The sequence below is a fragment of the Salmo trutta genome, chromosome 30, assembly GCF_901001165.1.
Source record: "Salmo trutta chromosome 30, fSalTru1.1, whole genome shotgun sequence".
Classification (NCBI taxonomy): domain Eukaryota; kingdom Metazoa; phylum Chordata; class Actinopteri; order Salmoniformes; family Salmonidae; genus Salmo; species Salmo trutta.
The window spans coordinates 14954168-14968593 of NC_042986.1; the positions used below are offsets into that span (position 1 = coordinate 14954168).

General features: G+C 41.9%; 1 protein-coding gene across 2 annotated transcripts in view; it reads left to right on the plus strand.

Annotated features, from left to right (window-relative positions):
* magixb (MAGI family member, X-linked b) overlaps nt 1-14426 on the plus strand; it is a 49737-nt gene that overhangs the window by 21764 nt on the left and 13547 nt on the right. For both annotated transcript variants that reach the window (XM_029722962.1, XM_029722961.1), the window contains exons 4-9: nt 3103-3222; nt 4218-4418; nt 10792-10966; nt 11125-11201; nt 12294-12461; nt 13668-14358. In XM_029722962.1, coding sequence (XP_029578822.1) covers nt 3103-3222; nt 4218-4418; nt 10792-10966; nt 11125-11201; nt 12294-12461; nt 13668-14358 — 1432 coding nt within the window. The remainder of the gene's footprint in view (nt 1-3102; nt 3223-4217; nt 4419-10791; nt 10967-11124; nt 11202-12293; nt 12462-13667; nt 14359-14426) is intronic.

A 14426-nucleotide genomic window follows, 5' to 3' on the forward strand; every position in this document is an offset into this window, starting at 1 on the left:
GTTTGGGGTTGATCTCTAATTGGAGGCAGCTGATCCTCATTGCCTCTGATTAGAGATCATATTTAAGTAGGGGTTTTTCTCATTGTTGTTTGTGGGTTATTATCTTTTGAGTAGTGTGTTTTCCTCTCTGCGTCAAGGTTTGTTGTTTTTGTGGTGTCAAGTTATTTATGTATTGCATTCAGTTTCACGTCTAATAAATATGTGGAACTACGAACACGCTGCATTTTGGTCCGCTCCTTCAAACAGCCGTGACACCAGCAAACAAAAATTGGTTCTGTGAAAGTTCCCAGAACTTTTGTTAGGTGTTCTCATAACAAAAATTGTCCAGTCATGCTGATAATTATAGAATGTCTGGATAAAACATTCGCCTGATGTTGCAAGAATGTTCTCAGAACACATTTCGTCTGTTCTTTTAACGGTTCCCAGAATGTTTAATTAAGTTGTGGGAACAGTCTGGTGGGAACATTGTTGGGGACATCACAAAAGATATGTTCCCACAACACAAAAACTATCCAGTTGTGCGGATGATTCTACAATGTTTCTATAAGGGTGAAAAAAATGTGTTGTCCGCAGCAAATTTTCTTTACAATACAACAAATATAGGCTCATTCTGTTCAGGACAACCCAGGGTATAAAGCCATGTCATCTTGTAACTACATCCAACATAGTGATCATAAATGTTGACGCTGTATATTACATGAGTTTCAGGATATGGAAATTTGAAGGGCACATTTGGACTCACGGGTGTTTGGTTTGCTTGTATGACATCAAAGCAGTATTTATTATAATCCTCAACGTCTCATTTTTCGAGTCCTCTTAATTTACAGCATTTCCTCACTCAGAATATCTTCTTTTTTTTTTTTTACTAAAGTTGCCCAATTAGCGGGAGGGATGGGGTCAACTTCTTGTCATGTGCGGTGCTCAAGTTCAGAAAGTCTGTCACTCAAAACCCATACAGAGCTGTGAAGCGCAGAGCCTGAGCTCTGAAACCATTTATAGCATGTTACTGTACAGCCACAGCATTCCAATTTAGGCACTTATCAGTGTACAAATCTGCAATTTTCAACTTGTATACGGGTACAAGTGTAGAAGGCTACTAATCAACCTACAGATATTGGATCTTAATTTGACCAGTATTGTTGCAACAATATAATTTTTTGCTGGAACAAGTTGAGTCCATTCACACGTTTCTGCTGATGTAATGTCGCTTGATCAGTGGTTAGGCTATTAGCTGGCCAAAATTAGGCAACATGAAAAGTACAGTACTGTCACGCCCTGACCATAGAGAGCCCTTGGTTCTCTATGGTGTAGTAGGTCAGGGCGTGACTACAGGGTGTTCTAGTTCAATATTTCTATGTTGGTGTTTTGTATGGTTCCCAATTAGAGGCAGCTGGTAATCGTTGCCTCTAATTGGGGATCATATTTAGGTAGCCATTTTTCCCACCTATGTTTGTGGGATATTGTTTGTGTTGGTGCTTGTGTCACCATGTAGTCACGTTGTGTTGCTTGTTTATTGTTTTGGTTAAAGAAGTTTCACTTTAAATACATATGTGGAACTCAACACTCTTATACAACAAGTACTGTTAATATAGCCATGTGTTATTGTGGATTTACACTGAATTTCTGTTAATCCTGTGGTGCAGGAAAAGTCTCAGCACTAACAGGGTGATCAAATTATGATCTGACATCTGTACCTTCCTTTCATCTCTAAGAAAGAATATGAAGTGTTGTAGACTACAGTGCCTTCAGAAAGTATTCATTTCCCTTGATTAATTCCACATTTTGTTGTGTTACAGCCTGAATTCAAAATGGATTAATACAATTTTTTCTCTCACCTGTCTACACACAATACTCCATAATGACAAGTGAAAACATGTTTTTAGAAATGTTTGCACATTTATTGAAAATGAAATACAAAAATCTAATTTACATAATTATTCACATGTTAGAATCACCTTCGTCAGCAATTACAGCTGTGAGTCTTTCTGGGTAAGTCTCTAATAGCTTTGTATACCTGGATTGTACAATATTTGCAGTTTATCATTTTTTGAATTCTTCAAGCATTGTCACGTTGGTTGTTGATCATCGTCTGCCATTTTCAAGTGTTTCTATTGATTTTCAAGCCAATTTAAGTCAAAACTGTAACTAAGCCACTGAGGAACATTCAATGTTGTTTTGTTAAGCTACGCCAGTGTATATTTGGCCTTGTGTTTTAGGTTATTGTCCTGCTGAAAGGTGAATTTGTCTTCCAGTGTCTGTTGGAAAGCAGACTGAAGCAGGTTTTCCTCTAGGATTTTGACTGTGCTTAGCTCTATTACGTTTATTTTTATCCCTTAAAAAACTCAATTGCAGGTGACAAACATACCCATAACATGATGCAGCCACCACCATACTTGAAAATATGAAGAGTGGTACTCTGTGATGTGTTGTGTTGGATATGCCCCAGACATAACACTTTGTATTCAGGACATAACGTTAATTTGCCACATTCTTTGAAGTTTTACTTTAGTGCCTTATTTGCAAACAGGATGCATGTTTTGGAATAGTTTATTCTGTGCATGCTTCCTTCTTTACACTGTCAATTATGTTAGTATTGTTGAGTAACTACAATGTTGTTGATCCATCCTCAGTTTTCTCCTATTACAGCCATTCAACTCTGTAACGGTTAAAGGCACCATTGGCCTCATGGTGAAATCCCTGAGTGGTCCTCTTCCTCTCCGGGAACTGAGTTACGAACGACACCTGTATTTTTTTATCTTTGTAGTGACTAGGTTTATTGATACACCATCCAAAGTGTAATTAATAACTTCATCATGCTCAAAGGGATATTCAATATCGACTGAGCTTACAGATAATTGTATGTGTGGGGTACAGATATGAGGTAGTCATTCAAAAATCATGTTAAACACTATTATTGCATGCAGAATGAGTCCTTGCAACGTATTATGTGACTGTACATATCCTAATTGCACATGCTATATACAGTATCAGGTTCAATACTTTTTGTTTCATTTCATGAGGGGTATGCTAATGCATTAAGTTCTAACAGTGAACTGTGGAGACAGATTGGGATGTGTAACTTTCTCTCGTCTCACTCTCCAGGCACGACCAGACTGCCCCATGATGGGGAGATCTCAGGGGTGGACTACAACTTTGTCTCCATAGAAGAGTTCTTCTCTTTGGAGGAGTCAGGAGCTCTTCTGGAGAGCGGCAAGTTCAAAGGTGAGGAGAGGAGAGGTATTTACTTCGCTAAGTCATCTCCCTCTGACTTCAACTGCATTTCATTTCATAGACATTATCTCATGATCAACACACTGTAGGTCGTATACTGTATATTGCAGATAGAGCATGCTAGTCTATCTATAGGGGTAGAGGGTTAACTCACAAACCAGTCCACACAGTCTCTTACCAGGCAGGCACATGGCTGGTGAATATCATTAATATAATAGGATATAAGATCATTTTCTCAGAGGAAGCCTTATTACTTCCATGTAGTTAATGACACCAGGTCTTGAACAGGTCTCAGTCGCTCCAACCTGCACAACCCACCCCAGTCAGGGGAGGGTTAAAGTTGGACCGCTTCCTCTGATTAAAAAAGCAACCCCGGATTAGCATGCATAATTCATATGACTTTAATGGGCACAATAAATGCCATCTTCACTTTGCCTCACATGTGACATTGACGGCGGTACGGCTCCTGCAAAGCAATCCGGAGAATCAGCGAGTCTGCAGCACAGTGACACTATGGTGGGATAACCTTGACGAGTACATCAACAACCTAATGTTTCTCTGTACTGGAGCTGAAGGAATAGATTTAAGTCATTTGATTTGTACTCTAGCTGCCACAACAGAAGGATATAGTTGAAGATGGAAAACGTTTACTGTACTGTACTGATCCCTAGGTTGGATGGTAAATCTATGTGATGTATGCATTGCACTGGAACACTGCCATCATAATATTTCAGATTTACTGTATTTTCTATATTTCATATAATGATAGCTATTTCAACTGTGTGTTTGGGATCTCTAGATTGAATCGCTTTACCTCTTATCCTTTTTATCCTTTTCACAATCATATTTGTTTTATTTATTTATGTATTTTTATTCTTGGCATTTAAGACCAAAAGCCAAAAGTACCAATATGCTTCTAACAATACAAATATATCTTATTACCTCACTTTATACGTCACTCTCTCTCCCATCCTGTTTTCTCCCAGGGAACTACTACGGCACCCCCCGGCCAGTACACATTGGTCCAGAGAGTCCTCCCATCACCTACCAGGAACACCGCAACCTACTCCGGAACTTCCGAACACGCAGCAAGTCGCTTAGCAACCTGGAGAAAGCAGCCGAGGAGGGGGAGAACAGCGAGGAAGATTCTGGCCTGTCAGGCAGGTTTACCAAAGACAGACTGTCCCGTAAGATTATATGGGTGACCAATCTACTACAGTCATATAGTGGTAATAAGTAGTAGTTGTATTAGTAGTAATTATAGTAGAAGTAGTAACAGTTGTGGCAGTAAATCATGTTTAATTCAAAACCTTTTTGTGATTTTAAGTTGCCAAAATGTGTGATTTGTTTTCCGCCATTTTATTTAGCTAAGTATGGTGGCCAACAGCTACTGTAAACTGTATAGACTGCCTTGTCCCTCTGTACCTCTGAGGTTTATTTATTTATTTAGCTAAGTATGGTGGCCAACAGCTACTGTAAACTGTATAGACTGCCTTGTCCCTCTGTACCTCTGAGGTTTATTTATTTATTTAGCTAAGTATGGTGGCCAACAGCTACTGTAAACTGTATAGACTGCCTTGTCCCTCTGTACCTCTGAGGTTTATTTATTTATTTAGCTAAGTATGGTGGCCAACAGCTACTGTAAACTGTATAGACTGCCTTGTCCCTCTGTACCTCTGAGGTTTATTTATTTATTTAGCTAAGTATGGTGGCCAACAGCTACTGTAAACTGTATAGACTGCCTTGTCCCTCTGTACCTCTGAGGTTTATTTATTTATTTAGCTAAGTATGGTGGCCAACAGCTACTGTAAACTGTATAGACTGCCTTGTCCCTCTGTACCTCTGAGGTTTATTTATTTATTTAGCTAAGTATGGTGGCCAACAGCTACTGTAAACTGTATAGACTGCCTTGTCCCTCTGTACCTCTGAGGTTTATTTATTTATTTAGCTAAGTATGGTGGCCAACAGCTACTGTAAACTGTATAGACTGCCTTGTCCCTCTGTACCTCTGAGGTTTATTTATTTATTTAGCTAAGTATGGTGGCCAACAGCTACTGTAAACTGTATAGACTGCCTTGTCCCTCTGTACCTCTGAGGTTTATTTATTTATTTAGCTAAGTATGGTGGCCAACAGCTACTGTAAACTGTATAGACTGCCTTGTCCCTCTGTACCTCTGAGGTTTATTTATTTATTTAGCTAAGTATGGTGGCCAACAGCTACTGTAAACTGTATAGACTGCCTTGTCCCTCTGTACCTCTGAGGTTTATTTATTTATTTAGCTAAGTATGGTGGCCAACAGCTACTGTAAACTGTATAGACTGCCTTGTCCCTCTGTACCTCTGAGGTTTATTTATTTATTTAGCTAAGTATGGTGGCCAACAGCTACTGTAAACTGTATAGACTGCCTTGTCCCTCTGTACCTCTGAGGTTTATTTATTTATTTAGCTAAGTATGGTGGCCAACAGCTACTGTAAACTGTATAGACTGCCTTGTCCCTCTGTACCTCTGAGGTTTATTTATTTATTTAGCTAAGTATGGTGGCCAACAGCTACTGTAAACTGTATAGACTGCCTTGTCCCTCTGTACCTCTGAGGTTTATTTATTTATTTAGCTAAGTATGGTGGCCAACAGCTACTGTAAACTGTATAGACTGCCTTGTCCCTCTGTACCTCTGAGGTTTATTTATTTATTTAGCTAAGTATGGTGGCCAACAGCTACTGTAAACTGTATAGACTGCCTTGTCCCTCTGTACCTCTGAGGTTTATTTATTTATTTAGCTAAGTATGGTGGCCAACAGCTACTGTAAACTGTATAGACTGCCTTGTCCCTCTGTACCTCTGAGGTTTATTTATTTATTTAGCTAAGTATGGTGGCCAACAGCTACTGTAAACTGTATAGACTGCCTTGTCCCTCTGTACCTCTGAGGTTTATTTATTTATTTAGCTAAGTATGGTGGCCAACAGCTACTGTAAACTGTATAGACTGCCTTGTCCCTCTGTACCTCTGAGGTTTATTTATTTATTTAGCTAAGTATGGTGGCCAACAGCTACTGTAAACTGTATAGACTGCCTTGTCCCTCTGTACCTCTGAGGTTTATTTATTTATTTAGCTAAGTATGGTGGCCAACAGCTACTGTAAACTGTATAGACTGCCTTGTCCCTCTGTACCTCTGAGGTTTATTTATTTATTTAGCTAAGTATGGTGGCCAACAGCTACTGTAAACTGTATAGACTGCCTTGTCCCTCTGTACCTCTGAGGTTTATTTATTTATTTAGCTAAGTATGGTGGCCAACAGCTACTGTAAACTGTATAGACTGCCTTGTCCCTCTGTACCTCTGAGGTTTATTTATTTATTTAGCTAAGTATGGTGGCCAACAGCTACTGTAAACTGTATAGACTGCCTTGTCCCTCTGTACCTCTGAGGTTTATTTATTTATTTAGCTAAGTATGGTGGCCAACAGCTACTGTAAACTGTATAGACTGCCTTGTCCCTCTGTACCTCTGAGGTTTATTTATTTATTTAGCTAAGTATGGTGGCCAACAGCTACTGTAAACTGTATAGACTGCCTTGTCCCTCTGTACCTCTGAGGTTTATTTATTTATTTAGCTAAGTATGGTGGCCAACAGCTACTGTAAACTGTATAGACTGCCTTGTCCCTCTGTACCTCTGAGGTTTATTTATTTATTTAGCTAAGTATGGTGGCCAACAGCTACTGTAAACTGTATAGACTGCCTTGTCCCTCTGTACCTCTGAGGTTTATTTATTTATTTAGCTAAGTATGGTGGCCAACAGCTACTGTAAACTGTATAGACTGCCTTGTCCCTCTGTACCTCTGAGGTTTATTTATTTATTTAGCTAAGTATGGTGGCCAACAGCTACTGTAAACTGTATAGACTGCCTTGTCCCTCTGTACCTCTGAGGTTTATTTATTTATTTAGCTAAGTATGGTGGCCAACAGCTACTGTAAACTGTATAGACTGCCTTGTCCCTCTGTACCTCTGAGGTTTATTTATTTATTTAGCTAAGTATGGTGGCCAACAGCTACTGTAAACTGTATAGACTGCCTTGTCCCTCTGTACCTCTGAGGTTTATTTATTTATTTAGCTAAGTATGGTGGCCAACAGCTACTGTAAACTGTATAGACTGCCTTGTCCCTCTGTACCTCTGAGGTTTATTTATTTATTTAGCTAAGTATGGTGGCCAACAGCTACTGTAAACTGTATAGACTGCCTTGTCCCTCTGTACCTCTGAGGTTTATTTATTTATTTAGCTAAGTATGGTGGCCAACAGCTACTGTAAACTGTATAGACTGCCTTGTCCCTCTGTACCTCTGAGGTTTATTTATTTATTTAGCTAAGTATGGTGGCCAACAGCTACTGTAAACTGTATAGACTGCCTTGTCCCTCTGTACCTCTGAGGTTTATTTATTTATTTAGCTAAGTATGGTGGCCAACAGCTACTGTAAACTGTATAGACTGCCTTGTCCCTCTGTACCTCTGAGGTTTATTTATTTATTTAGCTAAGTATGGTGGCCAACAGCTACTGTAAACTGTATAGACTGCCTTGTCCCTCTGTACCTCTGAGGTTTATTTATTTATTTAGCTAAGTATGGTGGCCAACAGCTACTGTAAACTGTATAGACTGCCTTGTCCCTCTGTACCTCTGAGGTTTATTTATTTATTTAGCTAAGTATGGTGGCCAACAGCTACTGTAAACTGTATAGACTGCCTTGTCCCTCTGTACCTCTGAGGTTTATTTATTTATTTAGCTAAGTATGGTGGCCAACAGCTACTGTAAACTGTATAGACTGCCTTGTCCCTCTGTACCTCTGAGGTTTATTTATTTATTTAGCTAAGTATGGTGGCCAACAGCTACTGTAAACTGTATAGACTGCCTTGTCCCTCTGTACCTCTGAGGTTTATTTATTTATTTAGCTAAGTATGGTGGCCAACAGCTACTGTAAACTGTATAGACTGCCTTGTCCCTCTGTACCTCTGAGGTTTATTTATTTATTTAGCTAAGTATGGTGGCCAACAGCTACTGTAAACTGTATAGACTGCCTTGTCCCTCTGTACCTCTGAGGTTTATTTATTTATTTAGCTAAGTATGGTGGCCAACAGCTACTGTAAACTGTATAGACTGCCTTGTCCCTCTGTACCTCTGAGGTTTATTTATTTATTTAGCTAAGTATGGTGGCCAACAGCTACTGTAAACTGTATAGACTGCCTTGTCCCTCTGTACCTCTGAGGTTTATTTATTTATTTAGCTAAGTATGGTGGCCAACAGCTACTGTAAACTGTATAGACTGCCTTGTCCCTCTGTACCTCTGAGGTTTATTTATTTATTTAGCTAAGTATGGTGGCCAACAGCTACTGTAAACTGTATAGACTGCCTTGTCCCTCTGTACCTCTGAGGTTTATTTATTTATTTAGCTAAGTATGGTGGCCAACAGCTACTGTAAACTGTATAGACTGCCTTGTCCCTCTGTACCTCTGAGGTTTATTTATTTATTTAGCTAAGTATGGTGGCCAACAGCTACTGTAAACTGTATAGACTGCCTTGTCCCTCTGTACCTCTGAGGTTTATTTATTTATTTAGCTAAGTATGGTGGCCAACAGCTACTGTAAACTGTATAGACTGCCTTGTCCCTCTGTACCTCTGAGGTTTATTTATTTATTTAGCTAAGTATGGTGGCCAACAGCTACTGTAAACTGTATAGACTGCCTTGTCCCTCTGTACCTCTGAGGTTTATTTATTTATTTAGCTAAGTATGGTGGCCAACAGCTACTGTAAACTGTATAGACTGCCTTGTCCCTCTGTACCTCTGAGGTTTATTTATTTATTTAGCTAAGTATGGTGGCCAACAGCTACTGTAAACTGTATAGACTGCCTTGTCCCTCTGTACCTCTGAGGTTTATTTATTTATTTAGCTAAGTATGGTGGCCAACAGCTACTGTAAACTGTATAGACTGCCTTGTCCCTCTGTACCTCTGAGGTTTTTGATGGCCAAATGAATCAATGATGGGCATGATTAGTATGCTCCTAGCTCTTTGTGGGGCTGTGGCTGCATCGATCGCTGGACCTGCTCCAGAGGAGGGTCTAGCTAACCGCGGGCAGGCTAATCTGTGTGGCAGGCAGGGAACAGGCAGAGGAGCAGGGAGTTGTCCATGGTCCTGACCTGTGCTGCTGAGTCATCTATCGCCAGGTCAGGTGGTGCTGAACAGAGCGCTTGCTGGGCTGGCTCTGACTGCAGCCCTGGGTGTGCAGCAGGCCACATCCTCCCACGCCTAGTACATTCTAAAGGACAGGAGGGTCGGGAAAAGCTGTTTAAATATAGTTTTGAAGTTGTATTAGTCGTATATACGGGATACGCATGGTATACATCGTCCAACTAAATGCTTATATGCAGGTTCCTTCTCGACAATGCAACAACAATAAGAAATAGTAAAAAAATAAGAAAATGAACATAAAGTAAATGACAGTAGAATAGAATAAACGTTTGAGCATAAATATAATACTGGAAGGCACAATTTATAGTACAAAATTTACACGTGTATTGAGGAAGGGGGGGAAGGAGGGGTAGTGTATAAACTGGGCATTACAATAAGATTCTGATAACAGCAGTTGTGACGTGTGTGTAGCATGAATGCATATATGTGTGTGTGTGTATGTCTCCGTGGGTGTGTGCATGAGTAAGTGCATGTGTGCTAAGGTGAAGAGAATCAGAGCAGGTGGTCAGTCCAGTTCAAGTGTTCAGCAGTCTGATGGCTTGTAGATAGAAACTGTCTCCGAGCCTGTTGGTATCAGATATCATGCTCCGATACCGCCTGCCCAACGGTAAGGGAGAGAACAGCTAATGTGTGGGGTCCTTCATGATGCTGTGTACCTTCCTCAGGAACTGTTTTAAGTGGATGTCTTGGATGGGTGGGAGCATGGTCCCAGTCATGTTCTGGGCCATCTTCACCACGTGCTGGAGGGCCTTGCTGCCATGGACGGAGCAATTCCCGTACCTGGCCATGATGCAACCGGTCAGAACGCTCTCGATGGTGCAACGGTAGTATTTGGAGAGGACCCGGGGCGGCATGCCGAATTTGAACAGGGAGTACAGCAGAGGACTGAGGACACACTCCTGTTGGGCCCCCTGTGTTAAGAACCAGTGTGGAGAAGGTGTTGTTCCCAATCCTCACAGCCTGTGGTCTGCCCGTCAGGAAGTCCAGGATCCAGTTGCAGTGGGGGGTGACCAGACTCAGGGCTCTGAGCTTGGTGTCGAGCTTGGAGGGAACCATGTTGTTACTGAACTGTAGTCAATGAACAGCAGTGCATGCCTTGCCTTTTGCGATTTTTGAAACACTTAACTCAATGGATATGGATCTGTGAATGTGGATTTAAAGCTGTAAACTACATTCAGTGTAGCCAATGTCCATGATTTCAGAGAGTAAGTTATTCAATGGTTCTATTTTCACTGAGTGTAGGCTATCTGAGAACTTCTATAGTAAGATGTGTCAAACACAAGTTTTCAGTGACATACTTTTCACTGTCCTCTTTATTGACGCTCCAGGTGGATTAGTGGGTATCAGCAATGCACATCCCGTCTCCTTGTCCAGAGGATCCAGTGGAGGGGATGGCAGTGCCATGGAGAACGGCCATGGCAGCACCAGTGCCAGGGTGCGAGCAGTGATGCCTAAAAACTGGGAGGTGGCCTACAGTGACTCAGGAGAGCCTTTCTACATCGAGTGAGTGACTATTCCATATGGATAGACACTCTCTTTGACTGGTCCAGGATCAGTTTCCTCTAAATCTTGAATGTGTTGACTTGTAAATACTGTTATATAGCATTACCATAGTGATTGATTGGTGACTTTGAGGTGGCCTGTTTGTCACTCTCTTTCAGCCATAACTCCAAGATGACCAGCTGGCAGGATCCTCGTGCACAGAGCAGCAGAGAGACAACGCTTGACAAAAATACATGTGAGCTCTCTCCCATGGAAGTACTGCTGGAGCGTTTAACTCAGGGTTTCCCAAACTCGGTCCTCGGGACCCCAAGGTGTGCATGTGTTGGTTTTTGCCCTAGGACTACGCAACTGATTCAAATAATCAACTAATCATCCAGCTTTGATGATTTGAATCAGCTGTGTAGTGTTAGGGCAAAAACCAACATGTGCCCACCTTGAGGTCCCGAAGACCGACTTTGAGAAACGATGGTTTAACTGTTGCACTGCCTAATAATGCTGTCTGTACATGAATTAGACTAGGATCATAGGACCATAGGCACAGTGAGCCTGTTAATAGAGTCAAATGAAATTAATTGAGCTTTTAGTAGAATTTAGATACTGTGTAGTGATTAAGCCCTAACCCGATAACAGCAAGCCAGAACCTGGAACTAATGGCAGGGAGCCATTTTGCTAGCTGCTATGTCTGACAGAGGCCATGTGTTGGGCATGACACTGACAACCTACTATCATAATTATGTTATGTGGTTCACAGATAACACAATAATACATCAACGTTTGACCATTATAGCTGATTATAGCAGTGAGAGATCCCATCTGCCAGAATATCATGAGTAAAGCTGGTCTGAATCTGTTGAGGGGGTTGCAGTTTACTGTTGTAACCAGCAGGGGGCGATACATATCAGCCAGAGAGTTTGTTTTCCTTTCAAGGTGCTTGAATCTTCACTGTGGGATATTATGACAGGACAGAAAAAACACTTTGCCTGCATGTCAATTTATTTCTAAACGTTTTGCACTAAGTGCCATCTGGCCATGAATTTTCAGTGTTGTGCATCTCTCAACTCAGCTCTAAGTGGCACATTCTAAGCAGTTTACACATTCACACACACAGGGTGCAACCTCTCTCTGTCTCTCTCTCTCTCTCTCTCTCTGTCGTTCTCTCAACCTCTTCATAGTGACCTTTATTTCCTCTTTACCTTCCAATTGCACAAAACCTCGCTGTCTTTCTCCCTCATGTTGTAAGCCTCTCTCTCTGTGTTTCTTTGCCCTTCTCGCTCTTTTCTATATCTTTCCCCCCCTCTCTTTCCATCCCTCCATCGCTCTTTCTCAGTACCAGGGTTCACAGACGAGCCAGGGGAGCTGAGGGGTTACTCTATCCACACACGCTTCTCTAAAGGTCCCAGAGGGTTTGGTTTCAACATTGTGGGGGGCAGCAGAGCCAGGGAGTTCCTCCAGGTCTACAGTGTCACGCCAGGGGGACCTGGAGCGCTCAACACAGGTAGGAGAGGAGGAGGAAGGGAGGGGAGGGACAGGACAATATACAGAGATGATTGTAATTTATGCAAAGTTGTAAAGTTGTGAATGGGATTTGAAACAACAAAAATGCATTTAAAACTTTCTTTGATAGTAGAAAGCAGACTTTTCTAGGGCTATGTTAGATTCAGCTTCTCTACGGTATCATAACTGGGCCAATGTTGATATCATGTTCCTCGTAAATGCCCTCCCATGCCCAACTAATACTGTGCCCGTGCCCAGTCATGTGAAATCCATAGATTAGGGCCTAATACATTTATTTCAGTTGGCTGATTTCCTTATATGAACTATAACTCGGTAAAATGTTATAAGCATTTCGCTACACTCGCAATAACATCTGCTAACCATGTGTATGTGACCAATAAAATTTTATTTGTTTTGAATTCTTAGAAATTGTTTTTGTTCAGTATATATACATTTCTCTCTCTCCCTCCTCTCCCTCAATCTCTCGTTCTGTCATTCTCTCTCTCCTGACTGGAGATGGATTATAGTAGTGGGATTGTTCTGTGATCTCTCACAGAGAGTATATCTCAATCAATCCCTAATGGTTTGAATGCCATAATCTATCATCCCATGCATCAACACACGTACAGTACCAGTCAAAAGTTTAGGCACTACTCATTACAGGGTTTTTCTTTATTTTTACTGTTTTCTACATTGTAGAATAATAGTGAAGACATCAAAACCATGAAATAACTCATATGGAATCATGTAGCAACCAAAAATACATTTTAGATTTTAGATTCTTCAAAGTAGCCAACCTTTGACTTGATGACAGCTTTGCACACTTGGCATTCTCTCAACCAGTAGTATTATGTAGTGCTATGTAGTTTTATGTAGTATTATGTAGTGTTATGTAGTGTTATGTAGTGTTATGTATATTATATTATGTATTTTATTTGTCTTTTTGTTTCCTGATTGGAGCCCAGGAAGCAAGGCAGCAGCTAATTGGGGATCCCAATTAAACATGAAACACTACTACACACACCCAAAAACACATGTACACAACAGTATACGTAGATAGTATACCATTTATGAACTACAGTACATTGTTGTGTCCCTTCAAATGATCTGTAAAGTACAGTACAGAGTGTAGGTTTGAAATGTATACTAATGCAATGGGATAACTTCACCAGACCTCCCTCTCAACCTCTCCTATTTGTCCATACAGCAGATATCCTGGTTTACATCAACGGCGTCTGTGTCCTGGGAACGTCCCACAAAGAAGTGGTAGAGATGCTGAAGGCAGTTCCTGTGGGCCACAGTGTGGACATGGTCCTCCGGAGGGGATACCCCATGCTCTACAACCCCGACGGCTGCCCCAAGCAGCCCCATCCTGGGTTCACCGACATCTGTGACCCCTTCCTCGCACCCACCACCACCCAGCCCCAGCCCTTACACCAGCGCCTCCCACTCCTCCGCCCATCCACAGCCCCAACCCAGACCCAGTATCATAATCTAAACGGCGTCCTTTCTCACCATGAGGACGTGGGTTATATGGGTCCAGGAGTGAGGCCAGGACTCGATGCCAATGGGAATGCCACCTCCACAGCGACCCGACCACCATCCTCTTACAGACACTCCAGCGGTCATCTTTCCCACTCCGCTGACCCACCATCGTACAGACTGTCTAGTGGGCACCTTGCTCACTCCGCTGACCCACCCTCGTACAGACGATCCAGTCGCTACCTATCTGACTCCACCTCCCCTACACCCCCCTCATACAGACAATCCAGTGGTAGCATCACTCCCACCACCCCCCCGGTCCGCCCGCCCCGCTCCCTGAGGGGCCTCGCCCGCCTGCAGGCCTCTGACAACTGCCAGAGTGACAGCGAAGTGGTCTCAGCCATCGGCTCACACAGGTACAGTAGAACACGCAGACACACACTCACACACACACACACACACTCTCACACACACACACACACAC